General features: G+C 48.3%; 1 protein-coding gene across 1 annotated transcript in view; it reads right to left on the bottom strand.

Moving 5' to 3' along the window:
• PCBP3 (poly(rC) binding protein 3) overlaps nucleotides 1-13,232 on the bottom strand; it is a 55,717-nt gene that overhangs the window by 39,352 nt on the left and 3,133 nt on the right. Inside the window, exons 3-6 of the mRNA XM_015423506.1 lie at nucleotides 12,264-12,296; nucleotides 8,183-8,299; nucleotides 5,819-5,950; nucleotides 2,122-2,250 (exon numbers count right to left, since the gene is read on the bottom strand). Coding sequence (XP_015278992.1) covers nucleotides 2,122-2,250; nucleotides 5,819-5,950; nucleotides 8,183-8,299; nucleotides 12,264-12,296 — 411 coding nt within the window. The remainder of the gene's footprint in view (nucleotides 1-2,121; nucleotides 2,251-5,818; nucleotides 5,951-8,182; nucleotides 8,300-12,263; nucleotides 12,297-13,232) is intronic.

Below are 13,232 nucleotides of genomic sequence, written 5' to 3'. Positions count from 1 at the left end.
TATTTACTGTTACAATAATGTCACTTACAGTTTCACTTTGTGATTAATTATATACTGACATGATGATTGAATATATCTAGGGTCTTTGATGCCAGTCTGTTCATTACATATTTGGCCATTCTTCCATGGCTGCTGCTTAATCCTTTTCTGCAACACATTAAGGTGTGCCCTGGTTTGGGTTATACTCTCACATAACCCCTCTTCTATGCCTAGCGAGGGAGCAAGAGTGCGCGTCACCTTTTTTGGGAAGACTGTTTCATCTTAACATACCCCCAATAACAGTTCCCGGCCCTCATTCTAGTGTCATTTCATGTGTTTTTAATCAAATTATTTTATAACTTTAACTGTATTTGTAATTTTGTTTTTTTGTAATAATTTTTGTTATTTTGTTATTTCTTTTTAAATGTTGGCCTCCTTTCGGGACCCCGATCAGGTGGAAAGGCAGCATGAAAAACGTTTCCGGTACAAATAAATGACTGATCAATGTACATAAATCTGTGAAAAAAAGTTACGTCTGTGTAGTCGTCTAGTGAGATGAGCATGCCTAGTGGGCAGGTCTGGAAGATGCAATGGTGTTCCCTCTGCTGCACAGAGAAGAAGAAGAAGAAGAAGAGATTGGATTTATACCTCGCCCTTCACTCGGAGTCTCAGAGCGGCTTACAAATGCCTTTCCCTTCCCCTCCCCACAACAGACACCCTCTGAGGTAGGCGGGGCTGAGAGAGCTCTTTTGAGAACTGTCCTTGAGAGAACAGCTCTGACAGAACTGTGGCTTGCCCAAGGTCATCCAGCAGGTGCAGGTGGAGGAGTGGGGAATCAAATCCGGTTCTCCCAAATTAGAGTCCACACACTTAACCACTACACCAAACTGGAGGAAGAGGAGAATATCATCCGAATTGGACTGTCGGCCGTGAGCAAGGGCTTCCGTGCAGCGTAGCCAATAGCAGGAGCGGCTGCCACTCAACGTCCCGTCCATTCTGGGGGGAGGGAAAGAGAGAACATTAGACCAACGTCCCTGAAACAGGAGCAGAAAGAGAATTAGAGCGCAACCAAATGCGGAAACGGCACATTGGACATGCTGCACATGGATTTCATGCTAGATTTGAATCCACAAAGCCCTAGTCTGAGGCAAGAGAGTTGCTCAATAATCCACTGGGGGGGGAATGGCACTGTCTGTATTATAATTTCGGTTGTCTTTACGACAGTTTGAGTCCTACCATGCAGTTCTGAAGACCTTTGTGATTCAAAGGTTTATTGATGTATAGCAAGACTAGCATGAATTCATTTTTACTAGTGAGGCAGCCAGTCGACTCAATGGGATTTCCACTCAGTTTCTTGGGGCGACTTCTCTCTTCCTGCTACCACACTTTCACCTGTGCAAGAGTGGATCCCATTTACTGCTTCCGTTGCAATCTCCTTGCAAGCTCTAAGTCAACCAGAATGATCTATGTCCGCTCTTTCCTAATTTCGCTCACCAAACCAAATGGCAACGATGTGACAAAATCAGCCAGTACCTTTTGAAAACGGGTTCTAGGGTTTAATAAGGCTATACTCAGCGATGCAGTGAAATTTTCATGATCTGTTCTCTGAAAGCCCATGAGACAGACGGGAACTAAGGACAATTCTAGTGTCTGAAGTATCTGCTAGGGATGAAGACTGTGTTACAATTTTGGTACAAACCCAGAAGACTATTGAATGCCAAGGTTGTTCAATAACTCCTCACCTCTAATGGTGCCTATCTGTTGCCTTGGGTTTAGCACGAAAGGCACTAAGTATTTCACATTCCCCACATCTTCTCTTCATCCTCCCTCCCCTCGATATGCTTCGTTTTCTGCACTGCCCTTTGGGTACCATGAGAAAACATTCTCTCCTCTGGCTGTTCTGTCTCCTGTGTCTTTATCAGAGGCTGACTATATTACTTTACGTCTTTTCAATGTCACCCTGTCACTTCCGCCATCTAGGGACATGTTAAACCACCAGTAGTCGAAAGCTTTAGAAGGCAAGAGTCTCTGACGCTACCAAATAATGACCCGATTACGAACGGCAAGAAATGCAGCTTGCCCAAGCTTGGAGTTGGTATTGTTTGTTTCTGTATACTTTACCCCCATTGTTACAGACTGTACCTCCAGCATCACCACACAGATCTGTTTAACACACTGGATAATTGCGTCGGGGGTTCCCGAGATGGTCACCGCCCTCTCTGTGGAGTTGGGCAGCATGTCCCCCGCCACTTGAACCTGGGCACCTGTAGACTGGAGGGGGGGGGAGAATAAAGAGAAGAGAAGCCCTGAGTGAAGACCCCAAACACTCTAACCCAGGCCCATAGCCAGGATTTTATGGCTTGTGGGGCAATCCCCCCCCCCCGGTGGATCTGAAGTTCTGAGTGCAGAAAGAAAAGCCAATAGAAAGCTGTTACCAGGATAGATCTCTAAATTGCAAACTGTCAGCTACTATCAATCAGTTCTCAGATGCTGCAAGTTAATCACTTCTGCCAGCCTAAGCAACAATTCTGATAACAAGCCGGCAGGTGGGGGTGATGACTTCTAGAGTCAAGAAAGCTAACACTTAGGCAGAAAAACTCTCTTAAAGGAGACCAGTTTATTGACACAGAGTTAGAAGGGATCCTAGAGGTCACCTACTCCAACCCCCTTGCTCAGTGCAGGAATTAGTCAACTACAGCACTCTGCTTAAAGGAACACATGCCTTTTTAAAAAAAAAAGGTTTTAAAATTATTGGAAAAGGCATTTACAGGAGAAATTCTTGTGGGGCTGTGCCTTTAAGAAAGAGGGCAGAGCCCCCAAAAGCTCCGGGCCTGCTCTAACCTCCTGTAGGTCATGGGAAAGGGAGGGATAATCAACACAGAATTGTGCCAGCAGAAATCTGCCAGTCTTGCCCTCCACAAATGGCTCAGCTATTACACTGCGCAATACCACACATCACCCCCGTGTTTAGGGATACCAGCCTCCAGGTGGGACCTGAGGATCCCCCCCACCCCCGAATTATAACTCATCGCCAGACTACAGAGATCACTTCCCCTGGGGAAAATTGATGTTTTGGAGGGTAGACTCTGTGGCATTGTACCTGTCCTCCCCAGGTTCCATTCCCAAATCTCCAGGAGTTCCATTCCCAAATCTCCAGCTCCAGCCTGGAGCTGACAACCCTCCTCCCCCCACATTCCCTATCAGTGGCCAGTGGGGACTTGGCCACCCTACTCATGCTAAAGACCTTATCCTGTACGGTATACTACCATGGAGTGCTTGTGGGGGCGATCCTGCTACCCTCTCTGCTCAGTGATTATCCCCGCTTTCCAGCCATTTGCACGGGGAAGACAGAAATCATCAGTCACCTGGTTTCTCCTTGCCAGGAGCCTTAACATACTGTTTGACACGTTGCGAAGGCAATGATCAGCACTCGTACTCGCGGTGTCTCTCTGCTCCTCCACACACACACGCGCGCAGCACATTTTTCATCAGCTATTTCAGCCAAAAAGTCAAACACTTCAGTATTGCTGAGAACCCAGCTGAGCAGTGTGAGATCTTTATTTTATTTTATGCCTTTACTGCTCTTTGCCATCAAAACAGAATCCTTTTCTATATATAGGAATTCGTTTCTTGGTGGAAAGCACTGTCAAGTCACAGGTGACTTATGCCGACCCTGTAGGGTTTTCAAGGCAAGAGATATTTGGCGGTGGTTTGCCCTTGCCTGCCTCTGTGTAGCAACCCTGGACTTCCTTGGTGGTCTCCCATCCAGGTACTAATCAAGGGCAGCCCTCTTAGCTTCCAAGATCTGATGGGATCAGGCTAATCTGGGTCAGGTCAGGGCCTGCTAAACCAACAGAACAATCCATATTTCCCCCCAGTTCAGTTCAGGTCTATTCCAGCTGCTTTATGAATTAAAGTCACAGGCTTGTGTCCAGACAGTTGTTTTTTTCCTTCTGAATGACAGCTTCAGGGTGCGTTCAGACGGACAGCTAATCCCACCATTATGCTGGCTCAAATTTGATCCCGATCTTTTTAATCCATCCTCGCACGACCAGACATCCCCCGGGGGAATCGCCTTACCGCGCGCTGCTTCCGCTGTGGATTGTCTAAATGGCGTCCACTGAATGAGGCGCGCGTGGGATCGTCCACTGAATGAGGTGCACGCACGGTGGCTTTAAAAAAACACACAAAAGTTTGCGCATGCGCATAGGCATGATATTGCGTCCTTGGTTAATCGCACCTGCGCAGGATCAAGATTTTCTAAATATGACGTCAGACCATCTCAAACGGGCGCCATTTTTAATTGCATGCTGGAATGATCGGACGGGGGAAAGTCTGGAAGTGGCCCGTCGGAACCGAAAACTCTAGATTTAAAGTAGTATCTTTTTAGTACGGCTCCTAAGCACGGCAAAAACGGGATGCTCACGGGAGACAGACGTTTCCCAGATGTTGATGTCTAGACATTACATTTAAATCCATGAGGCACCCGTGCCTCGCACGGATCTAAAGAGCCATCTGAATGCACCCTAAGGCTCTCCCCTGCTTACTATATGAATCTATGTAAGGCCCTTTCTGCACCTGCATTCTGAGCGAATCCTATTCTTCCGTTCTGCATTTCACTTCCGCTTCCACTTCCGGTTTGTTCGTGGCTTTTTCTTGTTTCTGCATTTGTTTGGCGGGAATCTGCATTCAAACCGCTTCCAGCACACTGTTGCCCTGCAGCTACAAGAACTCCTTTTGCTGCGATTCTTTGTTCCCATCTGCTTTTGAATTGCTAATGCTAAAGTAAAATTGTTTCTGTGGGTATTTAAGCACTGCCCACTGCCCCTCCCCCGTTCCCGCCTCTCTCTCTTTAGGTTGACGCTCCCTTCCTGTTCCGTTTTCTTTCCCTCCTTCTCCAAAGACAAAAGAGGACGTCTCCTCCCATTTAGGCAAACTTTAAAAAAGCCAGAGAGAGCATAAGAAGGAATCAGTAAGTATAAAGGACTAGGGGGTTTCCTGCTCCCAAATGTGTCAATCTTGCATGTGTGGGCCTGGATTTCCCGCTCCCTTCCCCTTTCTTTTTGCAGAACCACGGAGGGAGGGAGGGGTTGGGTCTGCAGTTAAAAGTTTAGAAAGATGTTTGCCTTTCTCTTAATCTCAGACAAAGCAGCCAGTTAGCTTTAAAAAATGCGGGTTTTGCTTGTAGATGCAGAATGCATACAGCGTACACAAATAAATAAACCAGAGGGGAAAAACCAGTGCAGAGGGAATGTGTGCAACTGTGAAGTCAACCCTTAAGGCCTGACTCCTCGGATTCTCCGGAGCAAGCTGTCAGGGCAGAAAGGACCTAAGTCTCTACCATATAAGTAGCTATATAAGCAGCTATGGCTCCAGTCACACGAAAAATTTGCCGTGCAAAAGGCACGAATGCTGGGCGGATTTTTGGGGCGCGATCACACCACAACATCTGGCAAGCATAGCACACCCATGGCCAACCCGTGGCGTGCTGCCGAAGATGCGCAGTTAAAAAGTACCTGCAAAGATCTACTAGCAAATGGTTTGCCATGGGCTGCAGATGGACTCGTTTGGTGTGACTGCGCTGGCGCATGCCTATTCCCTCCGGCCGTCCTCTTTGCAGCGCACGCCAAAGGACAAAACCCTGGTGCGCCGCCGTCGCATCTGATTGCATAATGGTGGATCAGAATGCGACGGTGCAGATAGCCACGCCTCCCCCCCGCGTTTTGCAGCACATGTGGCCGGGCCCTATATAAGTCTCTACCAGCAAGAGAATCTGCAGAACCAGCCTTTACACCTGACCTTAAAGAAAACCTGTCCAGAAGAAAGCTGTAGCCATTACCTCCCTGATTTCCTTAATTTTGGAGCCTCCTTTGCCAATCAGGGATCCACACTGGCTTGCTGGCACGACCAACCTCAGTGTTACTGGTGGCTTACTGGTAGCTGTACTGTTGCTCATGGAGTTGATTATATCCTTTGGAAAGAGAGAAAGAAAGGCTCCCTTTAGTAAAATGTAGCAGTCATTTTTACGGCATCAGGAGATCGCCAGTCAACACGTGAACAGAATTGTCTTCCTCCCGCCTTTTTGAAAAGATGCAATCAAAAATCCAAAACCGTGAAGTTATAACTATGACAAACTTCAATATTCATAATTTTCTTATTTATCATAAATATCATGCCTATATCTCCAAAATAGTATCAATAATCCATTCTCAGATCACAATAATATCAATAGCCCATTCTCAAATACTCATATGATAATGAAAGTGGTGCTTGTAAGTGCTTATAAATGTCTTTCAACTGATTAAAATGCTTGTGCTATGGTAAACCGCCTTGTATCCGCTGTTCTTCCAAATCCAGTTTTTGCGGATAGTATATGGACATTCCTGTACAACCCCTGACGGAGACTGTCGGCCTCTGATTCTGTTCCTTCCCAGCTTTCTCAAAGAGGCAACAGAACAAAATCCATATATTCAAAATATCATCCAAATACAGACAAAAATTCAGCAAGCACAATTTTTCAGATGAAAAGATGGGCAGATGAGCCAGGCCCACAACAAACAGATCTCTCAAAAGCATCCAGGGTAATAACTTGCATTTCCAGACCTGAGGATCAGCAAAGTGTACAGCCAGTGCTCTATGGTGGATTTGACTGACTTAAAAGGAAGACTTTGATGGCTGTACACGTTGCAAAATGCAACAAGGCGTTCAGTGAGCCTTCCTGCGCCTTGACAACTTTGTATAGCCAGCCTCAGGATGTGCCAATTAGCAGGGGTCGTTTTGTAGAAAAAGAGCTAGGGGAACTCATTAGCATAACTCATTAGCATATGCCACACACCCTGACATCACCGGAAGTGTGTCATAAGGCCACACACCCCGCCCCCAACGGTCCTGGCCGCTGCCGCCGGCCTTGCAGCTCCACTGTCGAGCCCCATGAGGGGCCCGGCGGTGGACCTGCAAGGCCCCTCGGGAGTGCAAGGAAGCCCCGCGAAGGCCCTCCCTGGCCCCAGGCAGGCAGGGGTGGGGAGAGGCAGGGAGGAAGCAACTTACCCTCCCTCTTCTCCTGCCTCCTCCTGGCTGAATGAGGGCCGGAAGCGGGGCGGCCGGAAGCAGGGGGCGGGGCTTTGTCATGTGCCCCGCCCCCCGTACCTCACCCGGGGGAACTGCAATCCCCCGCGTTCCCCCCCGAAATGACCTCTGCCAATTAGCCCTTGTCTGATGCCCAGAAGCAGAAAGCAGGAACGAGCAAGAGGCCTCATCTTGACAGCGACACTTTTACGGCAAGGAGGGAAGCGCCTAAATCAGTGATGGCGAACCTTTTAGAGTCCGAGTGCCCAAACTGCGACCCAAAACCCACTTATTCATCGCAAAGTGCCAACATGGCAATTTAACCTGAATACTGAGGTTTTACTTTAGAAAAAACAACTCATACATTAACTTAAGATGATCCAAACAAAGTAAGGAAAGCGATCCCAAAGGCTTTCATTTACTTAAAATTATTTGGCAGAGAATTCAACTCTTTAATAATGGTCTGGGCCTGGCTGGGGCGATGGCATATGTGCCCATAGAGAGGGCTCTGAGTGCCACCTCTGGCACTCGTGCCATAGGTTCGCCACCACGGGCCTAAATGGTCAGGTGTTCCCCTTCCGTTCCTGTAATCAGTCCTTTCCTCTAGCTAGCTGGCCCATTTTTATCCTTCAGGCTCAGAGCAGTGCCCTCCTTCCATTTTATCCTCACAACAGCCCTGTGAGGGAGGTTAGGTGGACAGTGTGTGACTGGCTGACAGTTACCTGAAAAACCAGGTTCAAATCCCCAGGGTCTCCCAGATCCTTGTCTAACGCTACAGCCAGTGCCTCACACTGGTTGTATGAAAAGGACCACTCTGGGGAGATTTCACCAAGGGACTATCTGCAAATCTGATTGGAACACAACCACTAAAGCCAGCTTTCTCTCTCTGTGTCCCATCTCTTCTCCTTGTAATTTTCGGAACACTTTTATGGTTCCGACATGGTTAGAAACTAGTTTTGTGGAGGGAGATCTGTGCACCCTTTCACCAAAAACAGAGAAGCAGATTTAGGTGGGGAAACGTGTTGGTCTGAAGCATCGGAACAAAGTTTGAGTACTGTGGTCTGGCTGGTGCCACTGGGCTCAGCCTTTGTCCACCAGCTAAGCAGTCAACTTCCCGTGGAATGACTGATCTTCTTACCTCTTCAAATTTGTACGCGATCATGGCAAAAGCCTTGAAGATGGCATCTGTGGGGCCAGTAATGGTCACAATCCTCTCTGGACAATTCCCCTCTGAGATATTGATTCGTGCGCCACTCTGCAATGGAAAACCCACATCTTGTCAGATCTACAGAAGCCACATTGATAAGGTTCAGGTTTTATATGCCACATAGGGTTGCCAGATCCCCACCGGGGGTGAGGAACCCCTACTTTTAGGGGGCGCTTCCCTGCCGCCAGCTAGCTGGCCAGTGGAGGGAAATCCCACCCCCAAATGACATTTATTTTGGGCCATTTCCAGTTAGGGCTGCCAAATCGGGCTGGGGGGAGGGGAGACCCCTGCTTTGGAGGCCCAATTTCCGCCGTGGTGGCACTAGGAAGTGACGTGGGCATGCCGGGCATGCTGGGGGCGGGGCCACGGCCATACAAGGGAAAACTCTATGGTTTTCCCTTGTATGGCCGTGGCCTCGCCCCCAGCGTGCCCAGCGTGCCTACGTCACTTCCGGGTGATGTGCACGTGGCGCGCGCGCGAAGTGCGCATGCATTCACCTGACGCCGGCCGGGTGCCCCCCGCTCCCGGCGAAGAATTATTTGGCAACCCTATTTCCAGTAAAACTGGAAGTGCCCATTCTGACATGCTGATGTTACCCGGAAGTGACGTAGGTGCATTGGGGACGTTGGGGGCAATGCTCTGGTATTTGGGGGAACTCTATGGTAAATTCAGCTGAAGCAGTCTGAAAGTGGACGGAAAATTCAGCCAAAGTGGACCGAAACCACTTCCAGTGGCCTGGAAGTGGGCCAGGAGCCCCCCACCAGCCAGGTGAGTCCACCTGACAACCCTAATACCACATTTTAAATTAATTATTTTGAAATATCACAGATTTAATTTTTTTTAATTAGGCTTTTAGGTTTAATTATGCCATATCTCAGGCATCCGCCAACACCTTTCTTGGTGTCTGCCAAGTGCTTTTAGAAAGCGGGTGGGCCCAGGTGGGGCTTTTACCCAGCAAGGCTTCCGATTGGCCATTGGAGATCTGGTTTGATATTCAGATTTATTAATTTTTTTAAAAAGGAGACTTTTACAGGAACTGCCACCACAGCACAAGAATCTTCACTATGTATCTGAAGGTAAGCTGAGGCAGCCATTTTGTGGCTGGCTCCATCTCCAGCGGCAGCCATTTTGTGGCAGCCATGTTGTAGCTGCACCCCCCCTCCCCTGCTGGCGGCCAGGGGGCATCTGGCCACCCTAAGTGGCACCCACCACACTGTGTCAAAATCCCAAAGGTGCCCGCAGGCTCAAAAAGGCTGAAGATCCCTGCCATATCGATTCAGACGTTATTTATTCTGCAGAAAAAAGAACGGCCTGGCATAAGAGGCCCTTGCGTCAAGGAAAGGCACCTTGCAATGTTGCTGTTAGCAAAACACATCCGCAGGATTCAGGCCTAGATAACCTATAATTTTTCTCAGCCGCTGCACCCACTTCAAGCAAGGCTCGTGCTTCATGGTTGCGTAAACCTGATCTAGTCTGATCTTTGTATAACGAAAATAATTGCACTGGATCCACACACCTGCACTCAAGGTCGCCTTTCTGCTGTGCGGCTATAGAATGTTTCTGAGCTCTAAAAGGGCAATATTTTCACCCCAATCGACAGGCGGGTTGGCTCTTCTGCACAGAGCGTTGACTGGGCATGTGTGGTTGTTATCCCGCAAAACAGCAAGGTATAGATCAGAGGTGTCAAACTCATTTGTTACAAGGGCTGGATCTGACATAAATGTCACTTTGTTGGGCTGGCCCATGTGTGCCATAAAATGTAATGCCAGGTACTGGAGACAGAAACTGTATAAAGGACAGCAGCTGGTGAGCTCCGAGTCGATGTATCCTCACTGCAAGGCCTCATGAGCTGAGAGGGGGGTGCAAAGGAAAACCCATATGGGCAGACTGGAGAGTAAGTGGTGTAGCACTGGACAGACACTCCCACGCTGCTTGACTGCTGCAGATGAGGTTGTTCTGTAGGGCTGCCAGGTCCCCCAGTCGGCAGGGGTTTGCCCACTCAAAGGGCCCCTGACCTGCCGGCCTGGATCCGACCGGTGGGGGGAACACCACCCCCAAAGTGCCCAGATCGGGCCAACATGCCCAGTGCAATGACGTCAACCAGATGTCATCACTCTGGGCAAGTCGCTAGGGGGACGTTCTAGCATTCGGCCTGAAAACTCTGCGGTATCATAGAGTTTTCAAGCCGAATGCTAGAGCGTCCACCGATGATATGCCTAGCATGATGACGTCAGTTCTGGGTGACGTCACTGTGAGCACGAATGTCCCAAACCAGGACCTACTCCCCCCTGCTGCAACCGGTAAGCGACCTGGCAACCTTATTGTTCCGCCATGCTGAAGCTACAACTGGAGTGGCTCTGCCTGCTCTCCTAAGCAGTCTCCTGTTCCCTCCCTTGCACTAGTTGCTTGCAGGCCATATAAGAGCCCTGGACGGGCTGCTTCCAGCCCCGGGCCTTATGTTTGACACCTCTGGTATAGATTGTTCAGAGAGAGAGAGAGAGATCACCTGTGAACAATTTGTGGAAAAGGCTGCACTGTGGCCAGGGAGCTGAGAACCCCCAGAGTGACCTGCACGGGACTTTTGTCCCTAGGAAACAGGATTCTTTTTATCCTCCATTTGATTATGTACTTCATTTATATCCCATCTTTCTCCCCAGTAGGGATCCAAAGTGGCTTACGTCATTCTCCTCTCCTCCATCTCATCCTCATAACAACCCTGTAAGGGAGGTTATGAAGCATCTAACAGGAATTTTGCAGCATTATAAGGCCATTAATAAATGCATGCAAAACGCATTTGCTTTAGCAAGTAGGAAGACAAGATTGCATGACCATATTAGGCGTTGCTAGGGCCCGTTACTAAGGAAGAGGTTAACCTTGCTTTTATTTCTGTAATCAGACATAACACCTGCTGATAACAGGAAACGTTCGGCTTTCCCACAAGATACATGTGTGATCAGCCAAGGATGTTGTGTTTTTGAAAAAGTAGAGAATGCTGTTTTCTGATAATTTCTGATAATCTTCTCTTCTAAGAGAATAACAAGGAAAATAATTTTTTCCTTTGTACTCTGCATCTATATAAGCTTGATTCCAACTTCATTCGGTGTACAACTTTGTTCGAAAATGCCTCTTGGTGCTTTGGCTGTACCTTTGTGCCAAAATAAACAACTGTTGACTCTCCTTGCTGACTTTCTGGTGGTCTATCTCTCAGAATTCCCACTACAGTTAGGCTGAGGGGGGTGCCGGGCCCAGGGTCACCCAGCCAGCTTCCACGGGCAGAGTGAGGATTCGCACCTGGGTCTCCCAGATCCTAGTCTGACCCTCTAAATGCTATCCTCTGCTGGCGGTCCAATCACATCACTGTATGGCATGTGGCAAGGCTGGAGCACAGACAGTACTTGGTTTGAAAAGAGGGCCGCAGATAGGGCTGCCACCCTCCAGGTGGGGCCTGGAGATCTCCTGGAATTTCAACTCATCTCCAGAGTGCAGAGATCAGGTCCCCTGGAGGAAATGGCAGCTTCGGAGGGCATAGGGTTGCCAGGTCCTATCTTTCTGCCAGCGTGGTGGAGGTGGGGATGAAGGGCTTCTCTGGGAGCTGCTGATGTCACGCTGCCAATGTCGTGCGGCGGTGGTCTAGTTTTTGGGCAAAACTCTATGGTTTGAGCCCAATTTTACCATAGAGTTTTGCCCCAAAAGTAGAGCGTCACCGTGCGATGTCAGTGGTGTGATGACATCACTTCCGGGTGATGTCATTGTGCCACGTTTGGGGCAAAATGTTTTTATGTCTGAAACAAAAATGACACGTTCCAAAATTAAAGCAAAACCTAAGTCTTGCCAGCAGCGGTGTGGATATTCCACCCCACCCCACCTCATCTATTATGGAGGAACTGTTTATTACACTACGGCTGAACTGCTGGGGTTAGTAATACAAGGAGGGTGCACAGAGGGAAATCCTGCTTTTGAACCATTCGGAAAGACCGTCTCCATGACGCGTTGTAGAATCATCAATGCTCACCTCCTCACGCATCTTTTTCACTGTTTCTCCTTTCTGAAATTAGACAAAACAGCCAACCATCAACAGGTAATACCATCAACATTTCCCAACAGAACTTAATAGAACTTTCGTCACTTTTTTAGGGAAGTTAATATTAAGAATCTTAGCATAAGTCTCCCTTGTCCAGTGTTTGGGTTCAAAAACAGTTATAGCTTTTAGACATCTAATTCTCCACACGTATATATCTTTGACCACCTGCATTACGGAGAACTGTGGAAATATAATTCCTTAAAAGAAAACTGATTACAGTTTTTCCCAATTTAAATTTAGTCCTCATATATTTAAGGATGGGGGGGGGGTTGCCAGCTCTCTGTTCTGCTAACTTCTATACATTCAGCTATGGTTGCCAACTCTGGACTGGGAAATACCTGGAGATTTGGGGGGTGGGACCTGAGGATGGCATGGTTTGGGGAGAGAAGAGACTTCAGCAGCCATTTTTTCCAGGGGAACTGATTGCTGTTTTCTGGAGATCGGTTCTAATCTTGGGAGATCTTCAGGCTCCACCTGGAGGTTGGCAACACTATATTCAGCTGAAAAATGTGCAACTTTATGTATAGAGGCATGCACATGTAAGTTCTGCTGACGGGAACAGGAGCCCTTCAAAAGACAAGACCCGCAAGCAGGTCGGACCAGAACCAATGGGTTGAAATTAAATCAGAAGACTTTTCAGCTAAACATTAGGAAGAACTTCCTGACAGAGCGGCTCCTCAGTGGAACGGGAGGTGGTGGGCTTTCCTTCTTTGGAGGTTTTCAAACAGAGGCTAGATGGCCATCTGGCAGCAATGCTGCTATGTGAACTTAGGCAGATCATGAGAGGGAGGGCAGGAAGGGTTGCCTCAGTGCTTAGTTCTCGTGGCCCTTTCTTACACGCCAAGGGAAATGCTGATCACCACTTTGGGGTCAGGAAGCAATTTTTCTCCAGGCCAGTTT

This window comes from Gekko japonicus, unplaced genomic scaffold (genome assembly GCF_001447785.1).
Source record: "Gekko japonicus isolate JY-2015 unplaced genomic scaffold, Gekko_japonicus_V1.1 scaffold2774, whole genome shotgun sequence".
NCBI classification, from domain to species: domain Eukaryota; kingdom Metazoa; phylum Chordata; class Lepidosauria; order Squamata; family Gekkonidae; genus Gekko; species Gekko japonicus.
The sequence above is the reverse complement of the archived record's forward strand: the minus strand, read 5'-3'. Positions and strand labels throughout refer to the sequence as shown.